Source organism: Poecile atricapillus, chromosome 2, assembly GCF_030490865.1.
Source record: "Poecile atricapillus isolate bPoeAtr1 chromosome 2, bPoeAtr1.hap1, whole genome shotgun sequence".
NCBI classification, from domain to species: domain Eukaryota; kingdom Metazoa; phylum Chordata; class Aves; order Passeriformes; family Paridae; genus Poecile; species Poecile atricapillus.
Genome location: NC_081250.1, coordinates 117,665,425 through 117,681,770, shown reverse-complemented (window position 1 = coordinate 117,681,770; position 16,346 = coordinate 117,665,425). Strand labels below are relative to the sequence as shown.

At 40.8% G+C, this 16,346-nt stretch overlaps 1 protein-coding gene across 1 annotated transcript in view; it reads right to left on the bottom strand.

The window, feature by feature from the left end:
* NKAIN3 (sodium/potassium transporting ATPase interacting 3) overlaps positions 1 to 11,636 on the bottom strand; it is a 332,531-nt gene extending 320,895 nt beyond the window's left edge. The window contains exon 1 of the mRNA XM_058833846.1: positions 11,467 to 11,636. Coding sequence (XP_058689829.1) covers positions 11,467 to 11,520 — 54 coding nt within the window. The 5' untranslated portion in view covers positions 11,521 to 11,636. The remainder of the gene's footprint in view (positions 1 to 11,466) is intronic.
* Positions 11,637 to 16,346: the final 4,710 nt, after the last annotated feature.

Below are 16,346 nucleotides of genomic sequence, written 5' to 3'. Positions count from 1 at the left end.
CCCAGCCCTTAACTTGGGGCTTTTAGTTCAGCTTCTCAACAGATGAATATACACAGTGAAGCCCCAGCAGTAATGGAGCCCTCCAGCATCTCAGTGAAAACTAAGAAATTCTTGTGGCCAAGACTTTCACAGCCAAGAGGACCAAATACATAATAAAGCCCAAAAATAAATAATTAAATTAATACAACTGCAATTAATACACCAGAATCTCAGTTCAGTGAGATCTTGGGTCAACCAGGACACTCCTTTGGCCACAAGGCACTGCCCAGTTTCCTCAGCTTTCAATGCAAGCATGCATCACATACTGACTTAAAACACTGAAACCTGGAACCATTCATGGATACAAAAATTGCAATGAAATGTTTTGATGTCACCTTCTTCCCCACCCCTAGAAGATCCAGGTTTGTTAAATGTGGCCAGAAGAGGCTACAGGCTATATTTCTCTCCAACTATCACACATACACTTCTTCTAGAAACGCAGTGTGTGTAGAAAATTTCAGCAGATCAGGGTGGATACAGTATCTGTCCCACAACAGAACAAGCAATAAGGTTCATGTACCTGTGTGATGGGTGTCAGTATGATCCTGGTGAGGCTGTTTCACAGCCTGCATTACCTCTGTGCAAGGCAGCACATCACATCTCAGCTGCACAGGCTATGCTTTGAAAGGGTCATTAGTGCATTCAATTGATTACAGTTGTGCAGATTAACAAATGTAACCGGTTACAATTAAAATGTAAACACACTTATCTTTGTGATGTCTCATGAAAAAAAACATAACAGAGAAATTAAAGGCTTTATAATTTAATCCATTTTAAATAAATTTTTGCACCTTGTGGTTACTTCTGGCACAACTCAGTCAGCTTTGGCTTTCATGGTGGCTTTCATAGTGACTTTCAACCACTATGACTGAATTACACATTAGTAATAAACAACTTAAAGCCATTCATGGCATATAATATATTTCAATGTACTTAAAACTCTTTTCTGACATTTGAATGAAGTTTTTGATATAAGCTACTGCCATTCATATGTTGAATTTTTCACTGTAAATGCAGGCTTAGAAGCATCTTTTTTCAGTCCCTTCCAACACTCCCATTCCAAGTGCTCTAATAACTGCAATAAAATTAATGACACTACTAGTTCATGTATCTGTTATCACCAGTTCACATTCCCTTCTTTTCTGAACTAACCAGAGCTTTTCATAATGCTGTACAACCAACATCATGTGAAGAACCACAAATAACTGTGGCAACTATACAACTAAAGAAAACTTATGTTGTATAGCTGCAAAACACTCAGATAAGAACACTGTATGAGGCCCATTTACAGCCAAAAGTGAATTTTTACAGTCTTGACTGGTTTGGGGAACAGGGTCTGATTTTACTATGACAAACAGATGAAGATCAGAATTCAAATGTTGTTCCAAAATAACTGAAAGGACAATTGGGAGCAAATAATTTGGCTCCAGGAAAAAAAAAAAAAGCGATGAACATGAAAATGGAAATAGTGCATCATTTCACAGATAGGCACTGGAGCCAAGATTTCCTGTTGATGTGAACAGAAATGTTTTATCAGAAGAAGAATGAGGCTGAGCACAAAGCTGTGACTAACCAACATAAGAATTGGAAACAGTTGAGAAAATTGAGAAAAATGTCTCCCAAATTTGGGCATTTTTTAGGCTTCCTGAATGCCCATGTTGGTGGGTACACTGAAACAGGTATTTTACAAATGTACAGCTCATTGACTGTAGTCTGATTAAAGAATCTTCAGTAGTTCAGGCAATCTCCATGGAAAGACCATCTATCTTCAGTATTCTGAGTAGCTCCATCTGCATTAGAGAATGAAGATGCTTTTCAGGTCTCTATGAAGCAAATTATTCAATCAGTAGGAGCAGTAAGGCTTCTATAGCAGTTAAAATATAAACATACTTACCCTAGTGATGTCTACTTAATTAATGAAACAAATACATATTAGAGAAATTAAACACCATGCTTACTCTGCAATAGAAAGATACAACAAACTTTTAGCAGGAAAAATAAACGGCTCACTGGAAGAGGAAAATTATATATTGTTTTGGTGTTATTCTTGTACTATAATGCACTACAGTTTCCAGCTTTAGAATTCTTCAGCTTCAATTCCATAGTTTGGTGATTGTGGAAACTAAACTTCCAGAGGAATGTTTTTCTATGTGCTACATTTTAACAGAATCCTGTTTCCAAAATGCGTTTAGACATGAGCTCTTTTCAGTCCATCTAAGAAGTTGCACTTAACTGGGAGAGGTTTTATTGTGGGAGGTTTGGTTTTGTTCTCTGGGCTGATACAGATTTACAAGTTTACTCATTTCTGCTGTGGCTTGTGCTGAGCTTCACTTGGACTCTCCTAAGTTCCAAGAGCACTTTGCTCACAGAAGATTCCAGGAACTGCATACAGGGCAGTGAAGTTACAGCATTTCCAGGACAACATATAGTATTCAAGGCTCAACCAAAAGCAAAAACTAGAGCTGGATGAGAAACATGCCAGTCATTCCAATCTCCCTAGAAAATATCCTCATCATCATATGATTTTTTATTAGCATTTTTTATTCAAAGGGTCTAACACAAACACAGTAACTTTACATCAGAATAGTGAGAAACTGGCTTAGCAGCAGCAGCAGTATGTCAGAAAAGATAAATAAAAATCTTTTCCTTAAGATCTTATTTTCAGTGAAACCTTAGGCAGGAATTCCTCCCACACAGAGAGAAAACTTTCATCTCCCTGATGAAGAAGGCTTCCACATCCCACTTTTCTTACACTCGTCTAAATACACCTTTCTATACTTTTCATCCCATGCTCCCACATAATCTCCTTAACTATAAAAGCATTTCAGGATCTTCCTGCTCATGCTTCATCTCCTAAGTATTATTCTCCTTTCCTATATCTGTAGTTTCTTTGGTGTGTGTCAAAACCCTCCTCAGAGACTTCCATTGGGCTCATTGTCAAGCATGTACCCTTTATATATATTTATACTTACTCAGCCAAAACTTCTGTACTGATGAAACTGACAAAAAAAAAAAAAAAAAAATAAAGAGACCTGCAGAAGAGACCTGTGGAAGAACCAAATGTGATTATTCAAGATTAACTTTCAACATAAATAATTGGTTTACAGTTATCTTCCTTCTGCATTTCATAAAATTTTCAATTTTATTTCTTTGAGGCATTCACTTCTGTAAGGGATATTTTTCTGGCTGAAACTGGCTGTTGTATTAAGTAGAAAATTTTCCTTTTTCTTTTACTGTATTACTGGCATTCACCAGGTAGAAGGGGTTCACTCCTGCCTTTGCTTGAACATACCATTTTAAAGAGCCTATATGTAAAAGAATGACTTTCAGCAACTTTAATGAGAGCTGTAGGGCATTCAGCAACTTGTAAGAACAAGTCCCAAATCACCACAGCATTAAAAAATCCATCTGAGTTGAGATTACATGCAAGATAGGGCTGTGTTTGAAGAAAGACAAGATGATAGGGAAGTATAGTAAAAAGTAAAAGGTCTAAAATAAAATCTTTTACTACCATTTCATTACCAGGGTCTTAATCTCTGTATGTTCCTGAGATCAGAGTACAGTGATAATGCCAGTTACCACTGTCCTTTACAGACCTACCAAAGGCACAGATCCATAGCAAGACTACAAAGATTTCACTGGTCACACATAGAAGAAAAAAAAAAAGAATAAAATAGCCCATGACACACTAAAACCTGTCACAGTGCTGCTGGCACAGCTGTGTCAAGGAATTGCAAGTCTCAGTGTAGGAGTGTCTGATCCAAGCCCTGCTGGCTTACCCTTTAGGAAAGTATGCATTAACTGCTCATGAGAGATGAGAAGAAAACTGTTTCATCTTGGACAAAACTGAGCTGCTTCAAGATTCAAAGTGAGACTCTTTCCATTTGCTACTGCCCAAATTTTGTTTTCAAGAGAAATTGTACTAAATAAAAAGCAGTAAGCAATGCTCTTTCTAACCAATGATAAAGTTTACATAAAAAACAATGCAATTAACTTTATTTTTCATGTTAATTTAATGTCACTTATAAAGCTTACAAATATATCACATCTAGTAAGAGCTAAGGCAGTGGTGCAAACTTCATTGCACTATCATGCTAGCACTCCTTATACGCTGACCTGAAGGAAACTTTGGCAAAACCATCATTTTGGTCTTCACAGTACCATGCCCACCAACCTTCACCCTTCTCATGTAACATAAAAGGTAGAAATTAGCACAAATCTCTACATTAAGATGACATTTTTATGCTGAGGCTATAGCAAGACCAGTATCATTTAACAGAAACATTTCATAAGGACATTTACCCTCATCTAACCTCCAGTGAATTTCAAAATGTGATCTAGAGGTGAAAAACTCTGTATCATGTTATCAGTTTCCTAGACCACACAGTGAATTTAATACTACTCCTTTAGTCATCTAAAACCAAAAATGTGCAGTTCATTTCCCTCTACAGACAAAAGTAACAGGCTTTTTGCCCCAAAATGACTGCTTAGCAATTAATTACAAGACTGACTGAATGAAATATATTTTGCTTCAATATTAATGAGTTCAAAAGATATGATATACTGCATTGTATCACAGCATTGTTACTTATGAAATAATAAATCTCAAAGCAATCACAGGTACTTCTCATTTACTTAAACATTGAAGTTTGACACCAAAAGAGGAAACAGAATTGTTATTGCCATATCAAGCCTATTTCCACTACATTATAAACACAACAAATTAAGAAACTATTTCAAAATAACTCAAATTACTGTACATTTCAAATACCTTCCCAACAAAGAATTGAAGACCCTTATTCCTTATGCTCAGGTAAGATCACAGGATAACCTAAGTTGAAAGGAGTCTTTAGAGGTCATCTGATGCAACCTTTATTCACAGCAGGGACAAATTTGATATCAGATAAACTTCAGTTAGATCAAGTTTTTTGGAGTTACATTTAGCTCAATTAGAATTTATTCAAGGATTGAGTTTCCAAAACTTTTTTCAAAAACATGATCCAATAATCCCACTATGATTTTTTTTTCTAGTATTCAATCAGAACTTCCTCCATGTTGCATCCTGCGTCCTTTGCCTCTCAGCTTCACTGAGCACATCCGAGAAGCAATCATCTTAGCATGTATGGAACAGATTAATTTCCTCTAGTTCTAATCAAGTGAAGTACAAAACCTCCATTCACTGTTCTTGTACAATATCATGGCCAATAATTGGTGTGACTGGTTTGACTCTCTCTTTGGTCATCTAATCAACTAAATTCATATCATAGGGGGGCAAAAATGCAACACTTTTACCTGAAAAATTAAGGTACATTTTATTACTTATTTGTCAATTTACCAAATTGGTCTTAAAACTAAAGGGCCTCTTTATACCTGTAAGATGCAAGTAAAATACAGATTAAAAACATGAGCTAAGATTAGCTAGTCTTACAAGTTTTTGAGTTCCAAACCTCACAAAATTGGCAATATTTAAACACCACCTAAGCAACTGCAAGTGCAATCAATCCCATATGATCTCCAAAAATAAACCTACAAAGTGTTCAAGTTCTTCAAGTCCTACACAAATTCCATTTAGACACAACAATATTATACTAAATTCCAATGACTTTCCAAACCACAATATTTGTTTCTTAGTCCCAAGAATGGGGTCTAGGTAGAATGTAGTAGATCTTGACACAGAAGCAGATCAGAGGCATATCTGAAGGTTCTTACAAAATTTACTGGTCTTATAGACAGGAAAAACAGCTATATAAATCACAATTTTCAATGTATTAATTGTCATTATTATCATTGAAATCTTAACTCTTTCACTTCATCACTATAAATATATTCATTAAATGTTTATATGACAATTAACTGTCCCTCAGTCATAGAGCAGCCAGGAATTGTAGAAAAATAGTCTGCTGTGGTGGATGAAGCCAAAAAACTGAACAAGAGGTGAATGATTCCTTTCAGAAATGTACCCAGTTCAGAAATTTCAGAGGACTCTGAAAGTTCATGTTTCCTCAAGTTCTGAATTTCTCACTTTGGAACACTGAACAGCAGAGGTCTGACATGCAGCTTCAGCAGGAGGGGATTTCACTGCTGAAGTTGAATTTCTGAGACATTAAATCCTACAGTATTGATGAGCTCAGAATGTGCATTTTACTAACAGGTAACTCCCAACAATTTTGAAAAATAAAAAAAAAAATACAAAGCAGAAAACAGGGCTAGTTTTTACTCTCTGCTCCTGATGAGAAAGATCCTAAACAGTATATAATAATATATATTTTTTGGATTGTGAATTTTTAACTCAAGTAGTTCTACTGGATGCAGCGTATTACTTCCAATGCTAAGGTTAAATGCAACTATAAACCCACATTACAAGCGTATCAGCCTCGTAGGCACAGCCACCAGCAATGATTACATGTTTTGGGAATGTCATTTGTGTTATCAGAGGAAAACACCATTCCCACCTCAGCTGTTGTAACAGAAAGTGCAACATCCTGCAACCAGGGCATTGTTCAGGGCTAAAACCCCAAGTTTTCTCCATCCTTGCTAGTACAATAGGCACTCCCTCAACTTCTTCCTCTTTCATCAGTGGACAGATGCTTCATCTCCAGATCAATGGGCTGGTGATTCTTTAATCAACATTAAAAGTGCAGCAATTTATTGGTTCGAAGATTTTACTTTCTCAAATTTATCAATTCCCTTGAATCCCTGAGCTGTTAACTGAATAACTGGTGTCTGTCAGTTCTAACATACAAACATCAAGAGTCAAAGTCATAGAGTGTCCAGCTCTATAAAGTATTTAAAAATGAGACAAAAATCTATGCATGATATGTGCATATATCACTTCCCCACATAACTGCTGAAATTCCTTGATGTCCAGTAACAAATGATGAAACAGTATTGTTCATTCTAATGGATACAGTCTCATCTCCAAATGTAAGGATTTACATATGTCAATATAATTAATGTTAATGGCAATCATAAATCTTCTGAATATTGAAAGGGATTAGGCTGTTAAAATGACCAATTGCACTTCCCAAACACACACTAGTCAAAACATTAGTACATAGAAATTGTGTTCTCACTGGAATAATTTTTCAGTGTGGCCAGCTGACACTTATTATTTGGAAAGTAGCAGGTTAAGTAGGGAACAGCCTATTTTACACTAGCTATAACTGGATAAACCATACACTTCTAAATCAGGACCTACAGAATGAACACACTGCAGAGGAGCCCAAGGACAAACACATGAAATGAGACTGTCAAAGCCATGAAGGGACTTAGTCACACACTTTTCATCAACCATCCCTTCACCACTCTGAAAATCTCATTCACCATCCCTGTATTTAGAGCTCTTTGTGTTCGTTTATCTGTACACTTCTAGGTACCAAAAAGTTCCACTTACTGTAAATGTTGAAACAACATTATCCTGCTAAGGTAGTTACTCAGAAACACATTTTCAAAGCAGCAGGAAGTTTTTCACTGTGTGACATTTATTAACACCAATTGGATTCACACAGCTAAATCTTGCTGCAATTCATTGTCAATTTACCCCTTCCAGAATTTACTATTTTTTTAATTTTTTTTTTATTTTCCAAACATTTTCATCTTTTAGTGTTTTATGGCATGGTGTCTGCAATAGCACAGGCACAATGTTTGCCAGTCTAATTTTCTGGTACAGACAAGGCCAATGTCTCAGACTTCTAATGGCATCAGTAAGAATTATGGCTGTAATCCAAAGGATTCATATGTCCTTATGAGATATTTTCCCAATGTATACATAGCTCCTAATAATCTTAATGACATATTTATGCACAAAAAGATACACATACACTTCATTGTTTTTTGCTCAGACACCTTTGGCAATGGCTTATGACAATGCTTCAGTCACGAAGAGCAAAACAGTGAAAGATCAAGGAGTGGCAATGGGGCAAGATAATTTTGTGTTCTTCTTACACAGTTTCCTTGGTTTTCAGAAGCAAATCCACATGAAGGAGTTCAATGAAACCCTGAAAGTGATGAACAGCTTTTCCTGAACTTGTGCCACCTACATTTCCATCTCAATGATTTTTTCCAGAATTCTGCATTACACATACTGATATGGATTCCATTTACAAATGAAGTTATTATTAAATGATAGGAGACTAATTACAGACTGTCCTTAGGATTACTGAATGAAACACTTAAACGCATTCATTATAAAAAAAGTAAAAGATGTCAGCAAAAAAACTCCACTTTCATGGATTAAAGCATAACTGAAAATCACTATTATTGCCATTTGATGTCAAAATCCCCCAACAAACAGGACTGAAAATTACAAGCAAATCTTCTTGCAGTTAATACACTTAATGGGTTAATGTTAGAGAAAGGGTATTTTATTCACAGTAATGCAATAACTGTTTTCCTCTTCACTTTTGCCTTGGCTGTTTGTTTATATGTTGCTGGGATAAAGAAGGCAAAAGTTAAAGACAAAAGTTTTAAAGAATCAAGAAACTGTGCTTTGAGGACACTGAACAGTACATTCTTCTTTAGAGCAAGCAAATCTTGTTTATGAACATGTCTCCAGGGATCTGGCTTTTTTACTTTCCATCTTACACAGAAGAGAATCTACATAGTATATGCATGCTATGAAAGGTGTTGACAGCTATATTCAATTAGAAATTTCTTTCTCAGGTAATATCTAAAGGTTAATCCTAAGGCTAAGCATGAGCTGTTCCCAGGCCCTTCTTTGACATGAGCAGAACACGACTAACATAAACAACTTCTTCTTTTAAAATATGTGCCCATCTGTTTTCTTTTCAAAGTTTTTTTCTGAAGTTGTATAAATCAGTACGTCTGAAATTTTACAAGTTAGCAGTACAAATGTTTGGATTTTGCAACATTTAATCTAAATGTTGTCTACAATCACTAATATCTCTTTCACCCCTCCATGGGGGATGCAAAGTAAAATAAATCTCACTTAATGAGAGTAATGTCCAGGGATGCAGATTTGCTGCATAAGTTTTACATTTATGATCTCTAAGATATTAGGAAAAGATTTAAACTCTCTGTAGTATTAACTTCTACATATATAAACTGAACACTACAACTACTGAGATCATGGACAGCATCTGAGCTTTAAGTTCATGTGTCGTGGCTTAGGAATGATACTCCCCAATTTAGTTCTCCAACTGAGACTCTCCAGATCATGCTACCACTCGCTCCTCCCTCTCCTTTCCTCCTGCAGGTGCCTGGAAAGGAGTATTAGAAGCACAAAAAGCAAAGATCATGGGTTAAGATAAGAACAATTTGCTGGAAACAGCAATGAGATAAGAAAAGGAACAGTAACAGCGACAGTGTTAATAACAAAAGCATACTAAAGAGAGTGATTCGCATGCAAAATGATCACCCCAGCCCCACCAGACCGCAGCCATGCAGTCATGCTCCCCCTGGCTTGGAACCAGAGCCACCTCTCACTGCTCTCTCCAACTTGGGACTGGTGCCACACTACCCCAAACCATACCCCAAAAGAAAAATGGAAGGACTCCATTCTCCCTGGAAGAGAGTCCTTTTCCTCCACCCCTGGCAATGATGTGAGGTAGCACAGAATAATCTCCAGGTTCCTAGCCATGTCCCCTCCAGGCTACTGCAAAAAAATTAATCCCGTCTTGGCTGGAACCAGGACATAATAACTACTATATTACTTCTTGAATATAAAGAAAGACTTCTAATCTTAAATGAAAATAAATTAAAATGACAGCATTTTGCCATACAGACATTTATTAGCACCTGAAAGACATAGATATGACAGTGGAACAAGACTATAAAGCAGGTAAGGACAGCAGAAAAAACTATGCATTGAAGTAATGTTTGAAAGTTGTTATATCGTCTGATAGGTCTTTTATAAAACACGACTCTTTTCCTGAAAGACTTTTTATGCATTTCTCTGCAGATTATGGTGGCCATTCACACTTTACATCAATTTTTATAGCCTCCCAGTAATTCCACAGAATAGTAAATACAGTTACTATAATCCTCATAACTGGCAAAGAGATATATTTGAAGAAAAAGGGTTTGTTTCCCCTCCCACATGCATGATGTAAATCAGGAGCAATTCTGCTGCAGTTTAGCACAAAACTGATACAAAACAAGAAATAAAAAATAACAGTCATGTATACAGAACACTTTTCTTACACTAAGAGTACAAAATCATATGCCTCCTCTGGTTTTTGGCAAGGTTGTGCCGCTGAGTTACTTACACCACACTAAGCTCATCACTCTATTCACATGTGAATAAGGTCCAGACTCACACTGGAAACAATGGAGACACACCAGTTTACACAGGCTAAGAGCCTGGCACAAAGCCTTGAAAATGAAAGGAGATTTTCAAATAAATACAATATGTACAATTACTTCTGGAGTATTACCTCTGAAACAGAAGCGATTTTCAAAGTGTTGTAAGAGAAAACTAGAAAGATCGCAAAGGATTACGAATACAAACAAACAACCCCCACCCCCCCACACGCACACTAAATGCATCCTACTTTTCTTCTTTACAGACACACACACACAAGGAACACCGCTCATTTTAAGAGAGATCATGTGGCAAAATGATGAAACTGAGTCACTAGAAAAGAGAAAAATCTTTTTAAACACTCTTGGGACCAGGGACTCCCGTTCAGGGGAGAGTATTATTTTATCATCCTGCTAATGAGCCAGATGAAGGATTAGTGTTGTTTGGCGGTGATTTATCTCAACAACTGTTTTCTCTAAAATAAATATGCCAACTCCACTAAACAAAGAGAAGAAGCGGCGCCGTTCTGTTGTTTCAATTGCACGCTGAGGAATACTTAAGCACAGGAAAGGAACCCCAAGAAAAGTCACAGGAGAGGGCCGGCACACGCCGCTTTTACACAGGTTAAGAAAAACAGAAAAAGAAAGAGGCGGCGATGCCGGTCCCCGCATCTTCCCACCGCGCCGGCAGCGCCCAGCAGTGTCCGGCCCCACCGCCGCCCCGCGGGCACTGACGGGGGCACCGTCAGCCTCGTTCCTCCCCTCCGCCTTTGCTTTGAGCAGACAGGGAAAACCCCTGCCTGGAACCACTCGATTCCACAAGGGGAGTGACACCTCGAAGCGACACCAGGGCGGGGGAGCCGCTCTCCCCGAGGCAGGGAGCGCTGACACCGCCCGGGCTGGGGCGCCGCGGCATCCGCCCCGGGTCGCCGACCCTGTCCGTCCCCCAGCCACGGGGCCGCTCTGACCCCGAGCCGCCTCTCACCGCCAAACTTAGGGGCCGGGCCGCGGGGGCGCGGGGAAGGCGCGCCGTCGGGGCGGCGGGCGCGGACAGCTCCGCGGCCGGGTCAGCGCCGCTCCGCGCCCCGGCGGCCGTGCCCGGGGAGGGGGAGAGAGCGCCCGTCCCTGCCCGCCTCCCGCGAAGCCGAAGCGTGTCCCGGCACTCACCAGCTGCAGCGAGCAGAGGAAGATCAGCGTGCAGCGCCCCGTGCAGCAGCCCATGGTGGCAGCCGGAGAGCCACCGCCGCCGCTCCGCTTCTTCCCTCCCGCACTGACGCGGCCCCGGAGGCGAGGCGGGGGCTCACCGCATCCGGACGGAGCGGCCGGGCGTGCGGGTATCCCCCGCCTCCTGCTGCCTCGCTCCTTTGTGGAGGGGCTTCTCTCGGCGGCGGGAAGTAACGCGCGAAGGTCGGCGCGGCCCCAGGGCTGGGAGCCGGCGGCAGCGGAGGGCTCTGCCCGGCTCTGGGGAAGGGGCAGGGGCCGGGGGTGGGCGTTCGCGGGCCGGGGCGGGGTGGGCAGAGGGAACGCGGGTGGGGAGGCGGGGGGCGCGGGTGGGCGTGCGAGGGAGGGCGGGAGCTGTGCGAGGTGTGAACGGGAGAGGAGCGGGGGCGGCGGCGGGCTTTCCTCAGGCGCCGTGCCGGGGATCCCCGGGCGGGCAGTTTGCTGGGATTTTGGAGGCTCCGAGGGCAGGCTGTGCTTGAGGGGAACTTGGCGGGAGGAGCAGGGGGGCTGTGCGGACAGCGGGAGCCCGGCGTGGGCCGCTTGTTGCGAGCGCCCGGGGAAAGTTGAAGGGACTGAGGCGGGGAGGGGCGGGGAGCGGCGGCTGCCGAGCGGCGGGGCGGGCCCGGAGCAGCCCGCCCTGTGGCGGCCGGGGCAGCCCGGGGGCGGGCGGGGGCCATTGTTCGCCGTCCGAGCTGTGCGGGCATTGGAGCGGGCTCCGGAGGAGCAGCCGGGAGCCCGATCCTCAGGGAGTCCCGCTGGCAGTGCGCCCTCCCAGCGGGTGCCCGGCGCTACCCGGTGAGCCTGCTCCCGTCCCGCCGCCCCAGCCGCGCCGGGGAGTGTCTGGGGGATTGAGGCTGCTGCTCGATGCCCTCCTTGTCCGCGCACCAGCGGTGCTGGGGGCAGGAGTTTCCCTTCCTGGCAGCGCCATTGTGCCGGGAGAGCCCGCCGGCTCCTGCTGTCCCTCGCGGGTGTGAACTGGGAATGGGCTCCGGCGACAGGGACTCGGCTCCGGCAGACACCGCTCCAGGCAATGGTAAATCGTAGAGTCGTTCAGGCTGGAAAAGATCTAAGATTCTCAAATCCAGTCGTTAATCCAGCACTGCCAAGTCCATAGCGTACAAGGAGACAAGATGAACAAACAGTGCTCTCCAGGGGCAGTTGGGATAAACAGGAGCAGCGGAGATACTGCGGTCCCATCATCTATAAATGTAGTTTGGTCATAGACAAGTAATCTTCTGGGGCGGGATAATAAATCCAAATATACACACCGTCCCTTAAAAATACGGTGTGGAGATGATATGTTGATGGAGTGTCGGCTAGCTTCCTTTTTCCCTTTTCCAACAAAGTATAGATAAATTAGATCATTTTTTACAGGCATTAAGGCATGTTCCACTAACCAGACAGCACTTTCCTACAGCCTGTTACCAGCTGCTGTTCCACAATATAGAGACTTCTGCCACAAACACTGAAGCTTGCCCTGGGGGAAAAAAAGAACAAACCATAAAAACAAACCACAAAACCAAAACCTTATCTTCTACAAGGCATTTTATTGAGTTATCTGATTAATGTCTCAGTGAAATACACAGTATTGCATCCCCCAACTACATACAGCTCTTCATTTATATATTAAATAGTAGTGACAATAATCAAATAATTACAAGACTACTGTAAAACAGTATTGTGTCAGATTAGATTTGGAAAGCTGCAGTTTTCTACCTTTTTTTTCCACCCTTTTAACATTAAGAAAAACATTAAGACAATTTTAAATACCAAACTGAAGAAACAAAAGGAAGACAAGTAAGAAACAGATTTTGCTCATCCAGGATGTGTATTTGACTAGGTATATATTTGAGGAGCACGAAATATAATCCACAATGCACAGTATACAAAACTTTAATAAATCCACCCGAGATTTATATTTCTATGTATGGCTTTTAAGACAAAATTCTACCTGGGGCTAAAGTTTACTAAAGTTCCATGTTCTGAGAACATACATATTTTGAAGGATGAATGCTTGAAGGTACGAAAGTAAATTGAAGAGGTGATAGTTGCCAAAAATATAGTGTGCCAGGCTTTGTGAGCTGGTACATTTTATGGATAATTAGTTTTCTATAGAGAAGACTTAGAAGAAGCATCATCTCTCTCGACTTCACTGAAGTATTTAGTAGACTACAAAATCTTTTTAGTTAAACCCAGTAATACAGAGATTAATAATAAGAATGGCAGGATGGGTAAGGAGCCAGATCAATGAAATGCCAAGAGCTAGTGCTGAAGAGATTTTACTTGTACTCACCATATTCAGGCCCTATCTTTACATCAGTGGGATGAGGTCCATAACTTTCCTCTATTTCTCCCTGATAATAGTGCTCTTCTGAGAAGCAGCGAAATCCTGTGGAATAAGGGGTGTAGAATGTGATAGTTTTGGCTGCAACAGAGTTAATTTTCTTCACAGTAGCTACTAGGTGAGTGTGTTCTGGATTTGCACTGATACAGGGTTTATAATTCAGTGATGTTTTAGTCACCTCTGAGCAGGGTTCACAGACCCTCAAGGCTTATTTCTTCTCACCTTTCACCACCAACAAGGGGGCTGGGGATGCACAAGGAGGTGGGAGGGGACACAGCTAGGACAGCTGACCCCAACTGATCACAGGGATATTCCATACCATATGACATCATGCTCAGCATAGATCACTATCAGAAAAAGGAAGAGGGGAACTTTTGGGGTGATGGCATTTGTCTTCTTCCCAAGTCACTGTTACACATGACAAGGTCCAGTTTTTCTGGGTCTCAACACCTGTCTGCCCATGGGAAATAATCAAAGTCCTTGTCTTGCTTTGCTTGTATGCATGACTTTTTGCTTTCCCTATTAAATTGTGTTAATCTCAACCCATGAGTTTTCTCCCTTTTACCCTCTGAATCTCTCCCCTATCACATCAGGGAAAGGCGGGGGAAGAGTGAGTAGCTGCATGAGGCTGAGTTTTCAGCTGGGGTTAAACCACAACAAGTGAGAGCAAGTTTCTCAGAGGTTTATGAATCTCTAGTATTTTTCTCTTTGTTTTCCCATGTTCCTGAAGCATTTAGTTATTTATGTCCTCTAGCAAGTCAAAATTGATCCTCCCCTCAAAAAAAGGATAGTTGTATTATGCCTGAGTATAAGGTTTCACAAAGGAAAAAATTACACAACAGAATGCTGTAGAACATGACTTCCATAAGAACACAAGATACTAAAATAATAGAATAAACTCTCACTGCAGCTGAAAACACTGAACAATAGGAGAAGTACAGGAGAAAGTACCAGGATCAGAAGGAGGCAAAAAATGAAGTATGGTTATGAGAAGGCATAGGATTTCTAGAACATATCAGAGAATGCAATATAAGAATAAAATCATGAACAAAGCAAATAGGAAGGACTGTATTTTACAGATTTTTCTACCCATGAATTTGGTATAGAAGCTGATAGTCAAATAACTATAGAAAGTAATTTCCAGCTGTGTAATGAAGACAGCCCTAATTCAGCACCATGCATGCCAAGTAGGTGAAAAAATGGTGTAAGTTCTAAAAAGCCCTGTGGACTCTTTAATGTCCAACAAGATGTGCTGTATGGATGCAAATTCAGTGCTCTTGAAAAGAAAGCATGTCCTCAAAAGCTTTATGACATGTCCATGTATACATGCCCATACCCTCACATAAGTGTATGATTTCCTATGCTAAAGCTGTAATCCTAGGACATCAAAACTTGTGCTTCTTATGTTTGCATTCAAAGCAGAAAACCAAGGCTGTTCACATTCAGAAATACAGCATCATAAATAGCATTAAGAGATATTAAAAGTGTGTCATAGACACTTCTAATTCCTATAGGTTTATTCCTTATTAGGTTATAATCTTGGAGTTTTCCTTAGCCTGCACCAAATTATCCTGTCATGGGCCTGGCCTTAAGGAGATGCATTTTGTTGACTCTGCCCATTGGACTACAGTAGTAATCACAGATGACAGCAGAAACACTTTCTTCATAGTTTGACTTTTCCATTCTTGATCATGAGTATTAGTCAGAGGAAATTAGTGATGAAAATAAGTAACAGTGTCAAAAGATAATCCTAATCCTGGAAAGATTTGTGTATTTACTTAATTCTTAACACCAAGCATAGCCTTTTATGCTGTGCAGAGATTAGGTAAATACATTTAGGGTCTGCAGAATCAGAACTTAACAGATTCTTGTGGCCTCAGATTTCACCTTTAATTTTGGCATTTAATGCAGAAAGATTGAGAATCAGAAGCTTTGTAATTACTTTTCAAGCTTTCCCAGAATGAGGGAGGATACAGGGATCCAAATGCACGTCCATAAAGCTATCAACAGGTCACACTTCAGGCAGACTTACAGTTATGATAGCTTAGAAAAACATTCCACTGTGTATTCCCCAAGCAGTCTTGAAATACCTCAAGCAAACTATAAACCCCATGAAATTTAATATAGCTTTAAAGACAAATGAGAGTTTCAAGATATTATCAGTGTTTTTAGTAAATCCTATTTTCAATTTATCCTTCTGAAAGCAGATACACAATATAATGATCTAATTTTTCATTTCGATGTTAACACCTGCTGCTAGGAAACTGCATTCTTCATTAAAATGCAAGTACTTTATGGAATGAAAATATATGTTCTTTGTGAATGACTTTTTTTTTACTTTAAAGAAATGTTTTAAATGATCAGGCTCAGTGTGGGGAACCATGGCTCTCAGTGGTGAGGCAAGGCCATGGGGAAAGGAATGGGGACTGGTCAGTGTCAGAGACACAAGACAGCCCGGGCTGGGCTTGTTCCGGGGGAGGCA